Source organism: Rhyacophila brunnea, unplaced genomic scaffold (assembly GCF_057557595.1).
Source record: "Rhyacophila brunnea isolate RB1 unplaced genomic scaffold, BYU_Rbru_1.0 scaffold_5, whole genome shotgun sequence".
Classification (NCBI taxonomy): domain Eukaryota; kingdom Metazoa; phylum Arthropoda; class Insecta; order Trichoptera; family Rhyacophilidae; genus Rhyacophila; species Rhyacophila brunnea.
The window spans coordinates 26,201,834-26,216,943 of record NW_028233170.1 but is presented as its reverse complement, the minus strand read 5'-3'; the positions used below and the strand labels follow the sequence as shown (position 1 = coordinate 26,216,943).

The window sequence follows — 15,110 nt, the reverse complement described above, 5'->3', positions numbered from 1 at the left end:
TAAAAATGGAACGCCTTGGATTATGAAAATGAGTTTTATTGTAGCCTTGTAAGCAAAATTTCAACCACTGGAGTTCAGGATATATTTCTATTTTGTAATTGGATCCAAATTTGTTGACATATTCCTCAATATATCAAAACTGGTTATATAAACGGGTAAATGACAATCCACCAATAAAACCAAATAAAAGTTAGAATATTAATATGTAGGTACATAAGTGTAAATGCACCGCATTATAAGACAAGTAAGATACAATATTTTGGTCAAGAAACATGGAAGAGTCGGAGGGGCGCGATAAAGCGGTACATCAGACGCGATCAAAATACCGTCAGCTATAGCGACAATAACATTGGTGGCTGGGACATGGCATGTTCTAGATTCCCCCAGAGCACGCTGTACGACACTACGTACCCTTGTGGCACAATCTCGAGAGATCCGTCACCGTGGCCGACCCTTTTTCACCTTGCAGCGGTCCTACAAAGGCAATATACGTCCTCTAGGTCTCACATTGAGGCATGCGCGAGATGAAGCAATCGACTGAGGGAGGTGGCGCATGTGCTTGTCTATGCCCCAACACTGAAGCGTGACGGTGTGAAGTAATAGTAGTTAGTAGAAGAAAAAGAAGCAGAAGTCACCACAGGGAATGAAATTACCGACCAACTCACTTTGTACTCTCAATAAAATACTATTTATTTGAATAATTTTCAGCTAGCACACACATTGTTTGGTTGATAGAATCTTTGTATAATTACGATGACCCATGGATAGTCAAAAATACTGAATGGCTTAGGCAAATAACTGAAGACCTATTCCTCGTAACTATATGAAGGCCCATACTATGCTTTCTTTATGAACGAACATGGTTATTTTCTCCGCTTCTGTCTCTTGTTAAAGATTGAGTAGGTACCATTTGAGTTTCGTCTTTCTAATCTGTTTTAAACAAAAATTCTGTAGTGTTTCCTTTCAGTGGTTTTAGATGATCATCTTGTTATCGGATAAAGTACTGTATCTAACTGTTTTTTTCTTCTTCTTTACAGAGGCGGCGTGTGTTCTCATCGGCTGTGCGTGAGGCGATTCCGCCGCTTCAGGCCTCAAGCTGGCAGCCGGCGCTCTTGCTGCAATGAACCCCCACTACCACCCTTACTCGGAGCTCAGCTCCCCCCACCCGCCAAGCCCCGACAGCGGCGGCTACCCCCTCAATGGCCACCACGACATGCAGCCACCGTATGGTCACCCGCACTCCCACCCCCACCCGCACCCGCCGCACCCCCAGCAGCATTCACACCACCCGTCCCACAATAACAACAATAATAACAATAACAATGGTCCTGGAATGAAACAGTGCGCTGGTTGTGGTGGTAAAATTGTTGAGCGATTCCTGCTCCTTGCCCTCGATCGTTACTGGCACAATGGTTGTCTCAAGTGTTCGTGCTGTGGGGCGATGTTAGCTGATATTGGATCATCCTGCTTCACGAAGGGGAATATGATCCTATGCAAAACGGACTATACGAGGTGAGTAATTTTATCTTTTGTTAAATTATCATTTTTCCAGGGTCCGACAACCATCAAATTGTTTTCCCTTCATATTATTTTTTAAATGATCTCAGTTTAACTAAATTAGGTTAAAGTTCCCACCACCACCCGTCATATATGCACAGCCGTGGATATGCACGGTGAGCAGCGTGGAACTTATATTTATAACTAGTTCAGACCAATGTTCCCTGCAAGGTGTGCGGTGGATCAGATGCGTTCATGATCCGCACACACAATTGAAAAATTAGAAGGAACCTTCGTTCAGACAATTAATATATCTGTTATGTCTGCTTGTAGGTATTGTCTTTTAAGATGAAATATCAGTCAGAATAAAATTTGTGATTCGAATACTATCCCAGTAACCGATGGTTTTTTAATTTTAAACGCCCTAAATGTGAATGATATAATTATTATATTTGCTTGCTACACAAAAAAACTACTTAAATAAAAGGTATGGTACTACGCCTCTGTCGTGAATAAGAAGAGACGAGAAACAGATCACAATTCACAACAGCCCGAGATTGGAAACAGGGGAACAGGTTATCCGAATCATTAACTTTAGTAATAGTCGACCGTTCCGAAGATGAAGCTGTCAGCGTAAATGGAATCAATCAAAGTAAAATAAACATTAATAACCTTGTTTCAAAACCATTATAATGGAGTTGTACCAAGTGTTAATAAAATTAATTAATAAGTAAATATTACAATACGATACGTGTTTCGCGCTCACATGCAGAGCTTTATCAAGTGATTTAAAAATGAATTTCTTATGATTATTACGTGTCGAGTACACCCTACCAAAAAAGCTACGGATTGACTCTGATGTATTTTTTGGACGCCTAAATAATAAATTTAACTACATACCTATGCCCTCATTTCCACAAAAACGTTTCTTAAATCACAAGCCTTTGACACAGTATCCTCGATAGTATATTATGAAATTATTAAATAATAGTTGAGTCAGTATAAATACGACGGATCCAATCTGTCGTTAAACTAACTGGGCTCATCAAGGTTAGTTTCACTTTAACAGAAGACAGTATCTGCAAATTATATCTAGTTATACCTGTATGATTATTAACTAAATGTTTATATACATCGAACTCTTTTAAAACAAAATTACATCACAATATATTTCTGAATTGCTATGGTTACTCAAATTTGTTTTTGAATGCTGTCACATGAGTATCCTCTCAGTTACCTGCCATTGCAAGTTGCAACCCACGTCACCTGACGCTCGCCGCACAATTGACGTCACGTCGAATCATCCACGCATCACCTGCATCAAATGATGACGACAAAATAATATCAACCTACTCAGGTAGAGCATGGTCCCAAATCAAACGTTTACCTCAAAGCTGGTCCACACGGTCAAATCATTCTACATTAAACTACATCATTCCATCATACATGAGTCTGTAAAATTTAATTTTACATTCAATTCTATAGAATGTATTTCATTACTTATTTGTTTAATTAAATAAAACACAATTTTATAGTACTTATTCCTTTTTATTTAAATTAAATTATGGACCGGTTTCGTCGTCCTCAAAGGGACATTATAGAATGGTTTTGTAGTCAATGACTTCTTTGGTGCCACATCATTATTTTTTTTATAATTGAATAATAATTGAACTGTTCATCTCATGTGAGTAAAACAAAGTTACAAATATATTATAATGAAAAATCAGGGTTTCAAATTTTAGTATTGCTTTTTTTTACATTGACTACCTACACCTACTAATATTTTCATTATGTGATATTTAAAGACTATATAAGTATACCTTGCAGTGGCAAGCAGTGGAGGTAGGCTGTTAAGATTCGACATAAATAGTGGACACTAAACTTTGTCAGTCATACGTAATTGAACTAAGAATACAATTTGCAGACGGTTCTGGTTAGTACATATTTAAAATTCAATCACAATCTTACTAAACCAAACCATAATAGTTTAGGTATAGGCGATCCGACAAAATAATCCACACTTTTTCAGTCATAATTATTGGTTTTCGTTGAATTAAAAATACATATTACAGATAAATTGTATTTAGTTTTTTTTTAAATTCATTAAACCCTGCCTAACCAAACCATTATCAATAATAAATATTCTTACTTATTATGAGCCCAATGGTAAAATTTTAGATGTTTTATAGAGCTAGGGAATTAGAATTTTTAAAACTATATACACACTGTTGTAGTCTTAATTCGATGAAAGCAAATACGTTTGACTGACAAAGTTTAGTGTGCGCCAATAGCCTACCTCCACCTTTTGCCACTGGTGCCAACTGCCTATTCAATAGAGATGCTGCAATGTCTTTCCCATATTCGGAATGGACTAAGTATTTGTGATAATCTATTCTACTATGATAATATGTGAATTTATTTTCTTCCGTCTTGAGATGCATTATAGGTGCCTAATTAGCTTTAAAAAACCTTGCACTTATTAATGAGCCTGTACTGAGCGCGATTTTTAAGGAATTGTGTTTTCGTGTAGACGTGTCTTAAAAGCAGGTTTATTCTTTTGAAGTATTTGGCCGGAGTCGATGGGTGGTCCTTGTTTATTGACGCTGGATTGAATGGCCCGCGGTAATAAAAGCACAATAATTAAATTTGACAGCGACTGTTCTTTTTCTTATTTTTACAACGTGTAAAAAGCTTTGACGCACGTGAAACATGCGTGGAAAAGTAACGCTTTGGAGTACTCGGCGTAAATTTTGGTATTACCTTATTGGAACTTCATTATCGCTCGCGCCCATTATCACCATTTACCTTCTACTATCTATACATTTCTATACTCCAGTTCAATAGGGGAACAACTCATAAAACCTTGTTCCGAGATAATGGCCTTTGAATTTTTTTGCAGTAATTCTTATTTTAATTTTAAAGCCTTGATTTCGATGAAAGTGTATGTTTTTTTGTATCTGATTTAGTGGAATTCATCAATGCACAATGAAATTATACAGTTTAATAACGAATTAACAAATAAATTTGATTATATAATGGAATTACTGATTAATCTTAGAAAGGATTATTCGATTTTATGACACATTGAAGAAATTTTTACAAATTTTTTTTTCTAAATTATAAAGAGAAGACCTTTCTACATCAAATGGCATTCTTAACTCAAAACCTTTAAATTTTGAGTTGTTCCCCTATTGAACTGGTGTATCGATTTGAACACGATGAGTGATGGATGCCCAATGAAACTTGCAGTGGATCGAATAACGAATACAACATAAAAATAATACATGTGTATTAGCAAGTGCAATTCCTTTAAGATTAGAAGAGATCCTGACGTTGGCTAGAAACCTGCCTTGATTCAAACAACAAAAGCTGATTACCAATATTAACGGAATTTGTGAAGCGCTTCAATTATATACATACTGCCTAATAGTTCCCTCCAAACCAACTCGCCCAGCACCACACTACGTCTTAATCGAGCGTATCACGAGTCCCTACGTTTGGATGTGATCAGCAGTTGTTTACGCCTGGGAATGTCTCAGGAGCAGATGCCCAAGACTGAGGTCACCAGGCAGTCAAATGTGCTTTGATTGAGTCTTTCGAATAAAAGTGCCCACGGGAGAGAAGAGCACGGAGAATTAACAAAAATAAATGATTCTAATTAATTTATATGTAGGTATGTAAAAAAAAACAAAGCAAAATAATACGGACATACTAAACATTGTGGAGATATCTTTACGTAAGCAATAAGGAGCCGCAAATTACAAAAAAATACGTTATAGTTGGCCTTTTTGACGACCATGTCGGACGGGCCGATGGGCCCAATAGCTGGTTGGACTGACTGGCCATATTTCGATGGATGCGATTCCCGCCTGGCGTCGTATTTAGTTGAAAGCCTTTTTCTGGTAAGTATATTTCAGAGCCCACGGTGGCCGAGCGGCTTAAGCATCGGCTTATAACGTCGTGAGTCCGAGGTTCGATTCCTAGATCTGGAAAATATACATATTGTTTTTCAATTTTGTTCGGAGTCAGAGTATGGACCTAATAGGTTGAGCTAGTGGCTAACAACCATTTCTCGTAAAAAGTTTTGTGGGGGCTCATATTATGATCGTCTCAGAATCGAACATGGTGAAATAAGAAAGGCAGTATATTTCAGAGAAGTTTTCAAATTATGGCTGTTCAAATGTATAAATCATAATTAATATGACGTAATAAATAATGTGTAGATACTTATGGGGACAGATGCAAGAAATCTGTTCATTACTAAGTCAACAGAAAAGGGTTGCGAGGTTTGCATATTTGGTTCTGAATACTGTCTCCAGGACTGAAGATATTGCCGGCCTTGGTCATTTTTCGACGCTTAATTTCGATACACATTCGAATCAATATACGTTTTCGCCATGAACTAATATTTCACCATGTTATACAGTACTCCGTATGAAGTTTTCTTTCAATAAACTTCTCTCATTCTGAATAAATTATTGCCAAAAGGAATACTAAAACTGTACCTGAAAATGATAAATTATTCATGGCTACAAATCAAATGTTATTTTCCGACGCGACAACGCCGCTTCCCTTGGCTTTCGTACAAGATCCGACGAGGAAAAACCGAAGCGAACATGCAAATTTTCAATATCACATTTTGGGCAGCGCCAGTATTGGTGAACTATGAGCCAGTGATTTTATGATATTTATTAAGTGATACCTACCGGTCTTATTCTGAATTTAAATGCTCAATATGTTTTACTACGTTACGATTTATATGAATTAAAACTCAACCGTCAATTGCAAAAAGGTGAAAATCTTTGGATTCGTATACCGAAAGAAAATATTGTAAAAATACATTTGAGATATTTTCCAGCTTTCATTAATCTTTAAAGTTACTACAATTTAGATGAGAGAAAGAATTGAATGTATTCAAATAAGTATCAAGTTCAAATAACTTTAATTGTATTTTGAATATTTCAGATGTAAATTTCGGGGGATAAAAACGTAAAACTGGGAATTAAACGTACGATAATGAGACGGAACTGCTGAAACTACACGCGAATAGCGGGAAAATATAAATTCCGAAAACGTAAAAATCGGTTCTCAGGACGTAGGCCATGGCGTTTAACAAAAATGTTCTATGACAATAAATCGTTTACTAAAAAAATGCTTAGCTGCTAGGGAACACAAAAATAAGGGAAGTGTATGTATAGCAAGTGGGTTGCCTTCTGAGTGAGGCTGTAAGAAGGTTTCATTATTGATTGTGGAGAAATATGAGATAAATCTAACACGTGTTAAAGAATAACACTGTGTTATTTTGAATAGTTACGTCTGTATCATAATATGCAAGTTTGCCATCTAAACACATCCGCGTTCAATATTGGTACTATGTGAGGACCTTCGCCGCGCTTTGTTTATAGTTTGTGTTATCACAATAAATGTGTTTCATGTTCTAACCGTCATAAAGTAATAAACCGAATCAGGTTTCAAAGCTTTGGTCCATGACGACTGGCTGTCGCAGTTCTATGTCGCAGACAAGCAGCTTTCATTAACTTTCGAACCTAATAAACACCACCATTCATCTCACCCAGTTTTTATCGGACGTATCACAAGGTGCAAATCAGTGGTTGTCAAGCTGAGGTCGCCACACATTAGAGTGCATATTTTGACTGAGTTTATTGAGTTCAATTCTTAAAAAGTTGCTAGAAAATATAGAAAAAATCAAAATATTACAGAATCGATGTGAACCGTAACGTAAGCTGTGATCAGGGAACACAGAATCAAAGGGAACTGAAATAACTAACGGGTGTGGAGTAACAGGCAACCGATCTCGAGTGTGGAAGAATATGGGATAAACTTACATTCACTTAAACACGCGTCGTGAATACGTCATTCTAAGTTTGTCCTTCATTCTGACAACTGCTCTCGGTTTATGCACTGATGCTCATTCAATATTGGTGTATTTGAAGGTTTAGGACACTCACACATTCAAAACCCTGCTTCAAAATGTAGTATATTGGGGTGAGGTATAACCTATCTGAATTATATTTATTAATCTGTTCTGTGGCTGTATTCACCTGGCGATGCTATTGTTGCTGGAATGTATAATTTTAATAAATTGTAGCTAACCTACCTATCTTTTTATCGGCGGAAACCATAGTCTTTCTTCGGGGTGTAGTGGGCACAGGGCGTCCACGGGCACGTCCGGAGACGCCCCCCGCACTGCATAATCCCAGCACGAGGGCCGCAGACCGTGTTATTTAGGGCCGGCTAATTTATAACCGGATCTGGTATTCGCGGCCCGCCACCGACTATTATATCGATCCGCAGACGATGTTGTTTAGCCCTGTCTGGAGTTGTGTGGGCACCAAGGTTACGGGTAAATCAAAATAGTGCTGTTGCAGTCCATCTTGTATATTATCATTATCGCCTTAAGAGGACGTTCTACAGAATTGGCCTTGAGAATTGAAAATATGATTTTTTAACATGTGGTCCATAATATCTGGTCTACTAGTTAATATAAAAAGGTCGTGTCAAAGTTGTTTGTGTTAATAAATTTGCTCTGTGACTGATCCGACTCATATTTCACATTCATTTCATCAGGGCTGTCGAAGACATAAATCATAATATATATTTATAATTTTAAATTTTTATTTATAATATATATTATTTAAGTTTTGTGCATCTAATGCCGGGTCCACACTGGCAACAAGTTAATTTGCTGGCAACCTCGTTAGATTTTACGATAATTATTGTAAAATTTCTTAAGCAATTATGGTAAGTATCGTAAAATTTAATGAGGTTGCCAGCAACTTGTTGCCAGTGTGGAAATGGCTTAATATCCAGTGTGGTTCACGTAGTGGCATGGACCTGGGGTTAGCTAATTCAGGAAGTCAACACCCATGATAGAATTTTTTCCAGTTTTGGTTGCATTATATTCCAAAACTCTTCTGTAAAAATCGTTTCCGAGTTTATAAATGGAAATTTCTCGGTGTACATAGTAAACAAACCTACGAATAAAAAAAGACAAAAAGGAACATACTGATTCATCGCAGTAAAATCTGGTAATCAAATTCGCCATTTTGAAAAGCGACGATTTTGCGTAAACAAATATCACGTGGTCTGTACGTGTGCGGCAAACTTCGATTGTGTTTGTAATTTTGTGCAAAGTGCGAATGTAATGTTTTCAAATAATTGATATGGATTAATTATACCATCGTATTATTTTCTCGAAATCATAAACATACTATAATAGTATTTGAGTATCAACCTATGTTCAATTTGAATTGGGTTATAATAATAATATACCCGTATATATATCAATAGTATGTTTGCTACAAAATCCACCCAAGTTATCAGTACGTACTTGCACAGGTTTGATTAAAAACCATGATGAAATTAACATTTAAAAAATATGAATGCTTAATATTATTTTGACAGCCCTGTTTTCTGATCGGCTTCATCTAGCAGGTGTTCACAAAATAATAATAATTCTCTGCGCGGCAGAAATTATCAGTAATAATAATAATATTTCTTGAAATAAAATCTCCGATGATTAGTGATTTTTGCGAAAAGATCGATTTAAATTGACGTAGTTACGACGCCGAGGTCCTTTTTATACTTAATTATATTTGAACGGCGGGCTCTTCAGCGGGCCCTTAAGGGCCTCTAAGTCTTCGCCTAAATCACTAATCATCGGAGATTTTATTTCAAGAAATATTATTATTATTACTGATAATTTCTGCCGCGCGGAGAATTATTATTATTTTATGAACACCTGAGACATGAAGCCGATCAGAAAACAGGGCTGTCAAAATAATATTAAGCATTCATATTTTTTAAATGTTAATTTCATCATGGTTTTTAATCAAACCTGTGCAAGTACGTACTGATAGCTTGGGTGGATTTTGTAGCAAACATACTATTGATATATATACGGGTATATTATTATTATAACCCAATTCAAATTGAACATAGGTTGATACTCAAATACTATTATAGTATGTTTATGATTTCGAGAAAATAATACGATGGTATAATTAATCCATATCAATTATTTGAAAACATTACATTCGCACTTTGCACAAAATTACAAACACATTCGAAGTTTGCCGCACACGTACAGACCACGTGATATTTGTTTACGCAAAATCGTCGCTTTTCAAAATGGCGAATTTGATTACCAGATTTTACTGCGATGAATCAGTATGTTCCTTTTTGTCTTTTTTTATTCGTAGGTTTGTTTACTATGTACACCGAGAAATTTCCATTTATAAACTCGGAAACGATTTTTACAGAAGAGTTTTGGAATATAATGCAACCAAAACTGGAAAAAATTCTATCATGGGTGTTGACTTCCTGAATTAGCTAACCCCAGGTCCATGCCACTACGTGAACCACACTGGATAAAAAGCCATTTCCACACTGGCAACAAGTTGCTGGCAACCTCATTAAATTTTACGATACTTACCATAATTGCTTAAGAAATTTTACAATAATTATCGTAAAATCTAACGAGGTTGCCAGCAAATTAACTTGTTGCCAGTGTGGACCCGGCATTAGATGCACAAAACTTAAATAATATATATTATAAATAAAAATTTAAAATTATAAATATATATTATGATTTATGTCTTCGACAGCCCTGATGAAATAAATGTGAAATATGAGTCGGATCAGTCACAGAGCAAATTTATTAACACAAACAACTTTGACACGACCTTTTTATATTAACTAGTAGACCAGATATTATGGACCACATGTTAAAAAATCATATTTTCAATTCTCAAGGCCATTTCTGTAGAACGTCCTCTTAATGCTAGATTAGAAGAATACGGAATAAATATTAAACACGTGTCAAGAATACGTTATACGTCGAATACTGAAAACTGCTCTCGGTTTATGCATTTACGCTCATTTAATATTGGTGTATTACACACGCTATTGCACGCGCAGAATGCGTGTTTCATTTTCGTAGGACACTCACAAATTCAAAACCCTGCATCAACATGTGGCGTATTGAACATAGCCTATCGGTATTATATTTATTATCTGTTCTGTGATAACTACTAAATATATGAAAATCCTCAATTTATTTAGCAATCCTTTCAATCTTTGCAATCCAAGCAAGACAACATAAATTGCAATGTTATTATTTTAAATGATTTAATAACGACCAGCCATTATTAAGATTAAGCCACTATTATACACAATAATAGAAACAGATATTAACATACCGACTACCTCATGGAATAAACACAATAAGTCAAAATAATGTTTTATTTGCTTTTTGAGCTAATTATTCATAGAAAAATACCTGGAAAACACTTTTATTTAGTACTCATAAGTAGAGTTATGATTATAGTAATTACATTTTTTAATATCATGGAATACAAACACATCTCCAGTCAGATTATTTTTCGATGCGACACTGAATAAGACATGTCGAAATAGCTATCAACATAAATTACCCAAATATCGTAGAACTAACAAAATAAATTTAATCAACTTATTGTAATGACTATATTTTTATATGAATATTAGAATACATAATGTACTCCAAATAACCAATCGATATATATAAAGCTTTCCTATACAGTGTCGTGTGCACCATTTGGATGTTTGAGAGGGCTAACTATTAAATTGAAAAAAATCCCACAATCGGAAGTAGGTATACCATGCAAATTCTTCGAAAGAAACTCGATCGATTCGTCCCGCGTCTCCTTCAAAATCGGAAGTGTTTTCATGTGGCTAGCAATGGCAAGAAGTGAGTCTGAAAGCGAGAGTGTATGTACCTCTTGAAAGTTTTTAGAGGTCCCGAGGGAGGGAGGGTGGGAGGTCGGCATTAGCTCGTAGCACTTCTTCAGACCTCTCCGCTACGTCGCGGGTGCTACGCAGAGTCAATTTTCCGACCGCCGTTGCACAACTTGCTGTTAACCTTGTAGACATATTTTTCTTATATTCAATATTTATTTCGATAATAATTATTATATTTATGTAGGTGTTAAAAAAAAAACATTGGTGAACATAACAAATCATAATTCAATACGTTCACAACATGACAATTAATATCATTTTTTAACTATCTTGTATGGTACATTAATTATTACCTCATCGCTTGATTCTAGCATTCAAGACTATACACACAATTTAAGGTAAGACCATTTTGGGATCGCCTTAGAAATGTAGATATACCTATAGGTACTTATTTTCAATCGTTTACTAAGTGGAATGCAGAAATTTTCTAACAAATACGCAAATCTGAGGTGTTTTAAAATCTTGTGAATAATAATATAGATTCGTAGTTTTTTTAACAAAACCAGAATTTATTAAATTACTGCCGAGCCGATATATCTATGTAATCAGTAGCGTGCGGTGACTTTTTCTTGTAGGATAATTTAAACTAGTAGGTTATACACTACATGAAATACTTATAAACCACTAGTTTATATTGTCGTAATTAAGTAGGATGCTTGTAGCTTAATTGGTTAAAGCATATTGGCGCGATACCAGTAGATATACGGGTAAAAACCTGTCGGGCGTCGTATTTTTCAAATGTGATTTTTCCTAGTAATTTAACACAATTATTATTGTTTACGTACGGTTAAACCTCGATGGTAAGATGTCATGAAATAAGTAATAAGCAAGGCCTGAACAAAAACGATACATGAGTGCGAGTGAGAAAGTATTCGGCACCCTTACAATCTCTGCGACACACGCTAGAGTAAGATAAAAGGTCTACATATCTGTGAGCTAGTTTCCAAAAGTATCGCCATCAAATCGGGGCGAAACGCTTCACATAGCGTCGATAACTTGCGAGCTCGAGTTGCTAAAATTGATATTTTTTGTGTTAAACATAAAGTCAATGGTAAATATTTTTAGTTAATTAAGTAGAAAAGATGGTTCTGTGTGTTGTCTTAAAATGTGGTAGCCGTACTGATAAGCAAGAAGATGGTATTACGTTTCATAGGTAAGTTGATACATGTTCGTGATAATTTATTTGTATTTTATTATATATTTTAATATCAGTGACCTAGTGTTTCTTTAAAATAACTTAAATTATGAATATCTTTACCTAATGGTTGCATTTTGACCGCTTAAAAATACTATATAACGTAAAAAAATAGAAAATTATATTTTAATTCTGAGCGTCTAGTGCGAGCACTTTGGGCGAGCACTAGCGAAATGGTCTATGGTCTCGAACATTTGTAGACGAATGCGTTCGCTCGCCCACAAACCAAACGCAAGGCACGCGGCTTCATTTAGCAATGCAACGGGTGGCGTCTAGATGTATCTATAGTCTAAGGTAATAAGGGCTTGTGTATTTAAAACAATAATATATCCTACTAAGTACATATATTTAAAAATAAATTCTCATCAGAATAAGCCAGCTAAAATCTGTATGACAACTGAATCAAGAATTATTTCATGTTGTGTTTCAATAGTGTAATAATGCAATTAATTATTTTTGTCGTAACGGTATATTGTCATTTAATTAGTTACTGTCAAAAAATAATATTACATATAAGCTTGTTTTGCATCATTTTGCGTACCTAATGTATATGATTAATTGCTTGCGACATAACAACTGCCTACTCACGTATATTTATTATTTATATATATGACTAGCGTTTCTAATCAATTATTATCAAGAAAATTAAAAAAATCTTTTCGAAACAAGTACCTTTTCTCTTAGATAATACATAATTCAATTTCAACACATCTGTCTTTGAATATATAATTATTATGCATGCATCGTTTTTCTTCATTAACATTAGAAAGTCGCTTGATCGGTAACGAAAGGTTAGGTTGCATTGCAAGCAGTCAGTATGACATCTTAAGATTTTGACACCGCTTGACCTGTCTTTTTAATTCGACTCTCGCTTCATTAGTAAAATAAACACGCTTCTCTACGGGCGATTGATGAATAAATTGATTAATTACCTTTAATTTTGACTTGCCCGAGATGTCTAGAGCTACTTTATCACTAATTAATTGCATAACGTCTTATCATATATAATTAAATATCTTTTCGATATCATAATCGTTTCGACAAACCCAGCAATCTTATTTGATTCGAACAGTTTACAAATGGTTGAGAAAAAAATCTGATCCAACGTAAACCCATCAATTCTGGTAAACAACAATACAATAAAATAACCAACTGACTTCAGTGGCGAAGACTCCATACTAAGCGATTATTTAAAGCCTACCTTCTTAAGAAAAATATTTTTTAATTTCATATTGAAATATTTATATGATCATTTGATTATAAAAGTAATTTAATTTGCCGACTGATGTAGTATAATATGTATTATACAGATTACAAAACAATCTGCAAATGCTTAAAAACCACAGCATCTGTCTTGACGTAAATAGATGTCATATTATTTGTCAAGGAATTGTGATATTTTTTCTTATGGACTTACGTCACATAACCTCATTTAGTCTATCGAATTTTATTGTATGAAATATGGTAAGCTCCTATCGCAGAGCCTAAAACCTTAGCGCATAATATTGTCATGACTGCACTTTATCCAAAATAATTAATAATAAGATAAATAAAAAACAATTCAATGGAGTTTAACCGCATATTAATAAATATAGATTGTTTTTAAAAATAAAAAGAATTGTTATTTTAATAATTTTTTATGTGTACATGTTTTGAAAAATACGTAATTTAAACTCATCGCTCAATTTTATGTCGTCAGTGAGTTTTTGAAGTTTCATTGAATTAGTGTGTGGTTGTCATTAGTGTGTCATTAGTAGTGATATCGTATCAGGTATCTTCTTATTTCTCGTAGGTATAGCTGACAAGTGTGCTCTATTTCTCAGATCTCCATAGCCTACCTCTTTCCAAAATTCACCCTTCGCCACTGACTGACTTAGACAATACATCGAAGGTTTCATATGAACTTATTGTAATTCGTGAATTATAAAATATAACTTTTTATTGGTAACGAACGCTAAGAATACCAACAGTTCTAATATATAAATCAGTACAAGGAATATTATCACCGTATTGATAATTTAGTGTCAGTGGACTAGTTAGCGATAATTCAGGGACGTCTAACACGTCGATGGCAGTATAAAAAAATAAAGAGGGGGTGGGGAGTATACAGTGCACGAGTGCCATGTATATGTACCACAGAAAAGATTAATTTAATAAAAATATGAATACCAGTTTCTCTGGACCTAGGTTCTGAAGCCAAGATTTTTAAAATTATTTTATGACCCAACATAGAAAAAAAGCGCATCGACAGTCTTAAAATATTGTACAAACATAATTATGTTCAGATAAATAATAGTTTAAGTACCTATACGAACAAACTTATTCAAAAAGAAATGATAAACTTGATAAAAGGTTATAATTATTATATAGTTGATATATTATCATAAATGGTGTTCTGTATGGGGCTATTAAAACGACAATTTTTACAGTAATATCAAACTTTATTTTGACAGATCTGAAACATAATGTCTCGCGTAATGACGTGATCATAGCAAACCATAGTGACCATAGACTAAAGATTATTTTGCTTCGTGAAATATTGTTTCGCTTTGTGAATTTCCTCCCTTTTCTATGCGATTAGTAGTCAAAACTAAGTTTACTTATATGTATTTTTAAA

The 15,110-nt window shown here is 34.7% G+C and overlaps 1 protein-coding gene across 1 annotated transcript in view; it reads left to right on the top strand.

Annotated features, from left to right (window-relative positions):
* LOC147066217 (LIM domain only protein 3-like) overlaps positions 1 to 15,110 on the top strand; it is a 245,257-nt gene that overhangs the window by 105,677 nt on the left and 124,470 nt on the right. The window contains exon 2 of the mRNA XM_085955889.1: positions 1,038 to 1,512. Coding sequence (XP_085812015.1) covers positions 1,121 to 1,512 — 392 coding nt within the window. The 5' untranslated portion in view covers positions 1,038 to 1,120. The remainder of the gene's footprint in view (positions 1 to 1,037; positions 1,513 to 15,110) is intronic.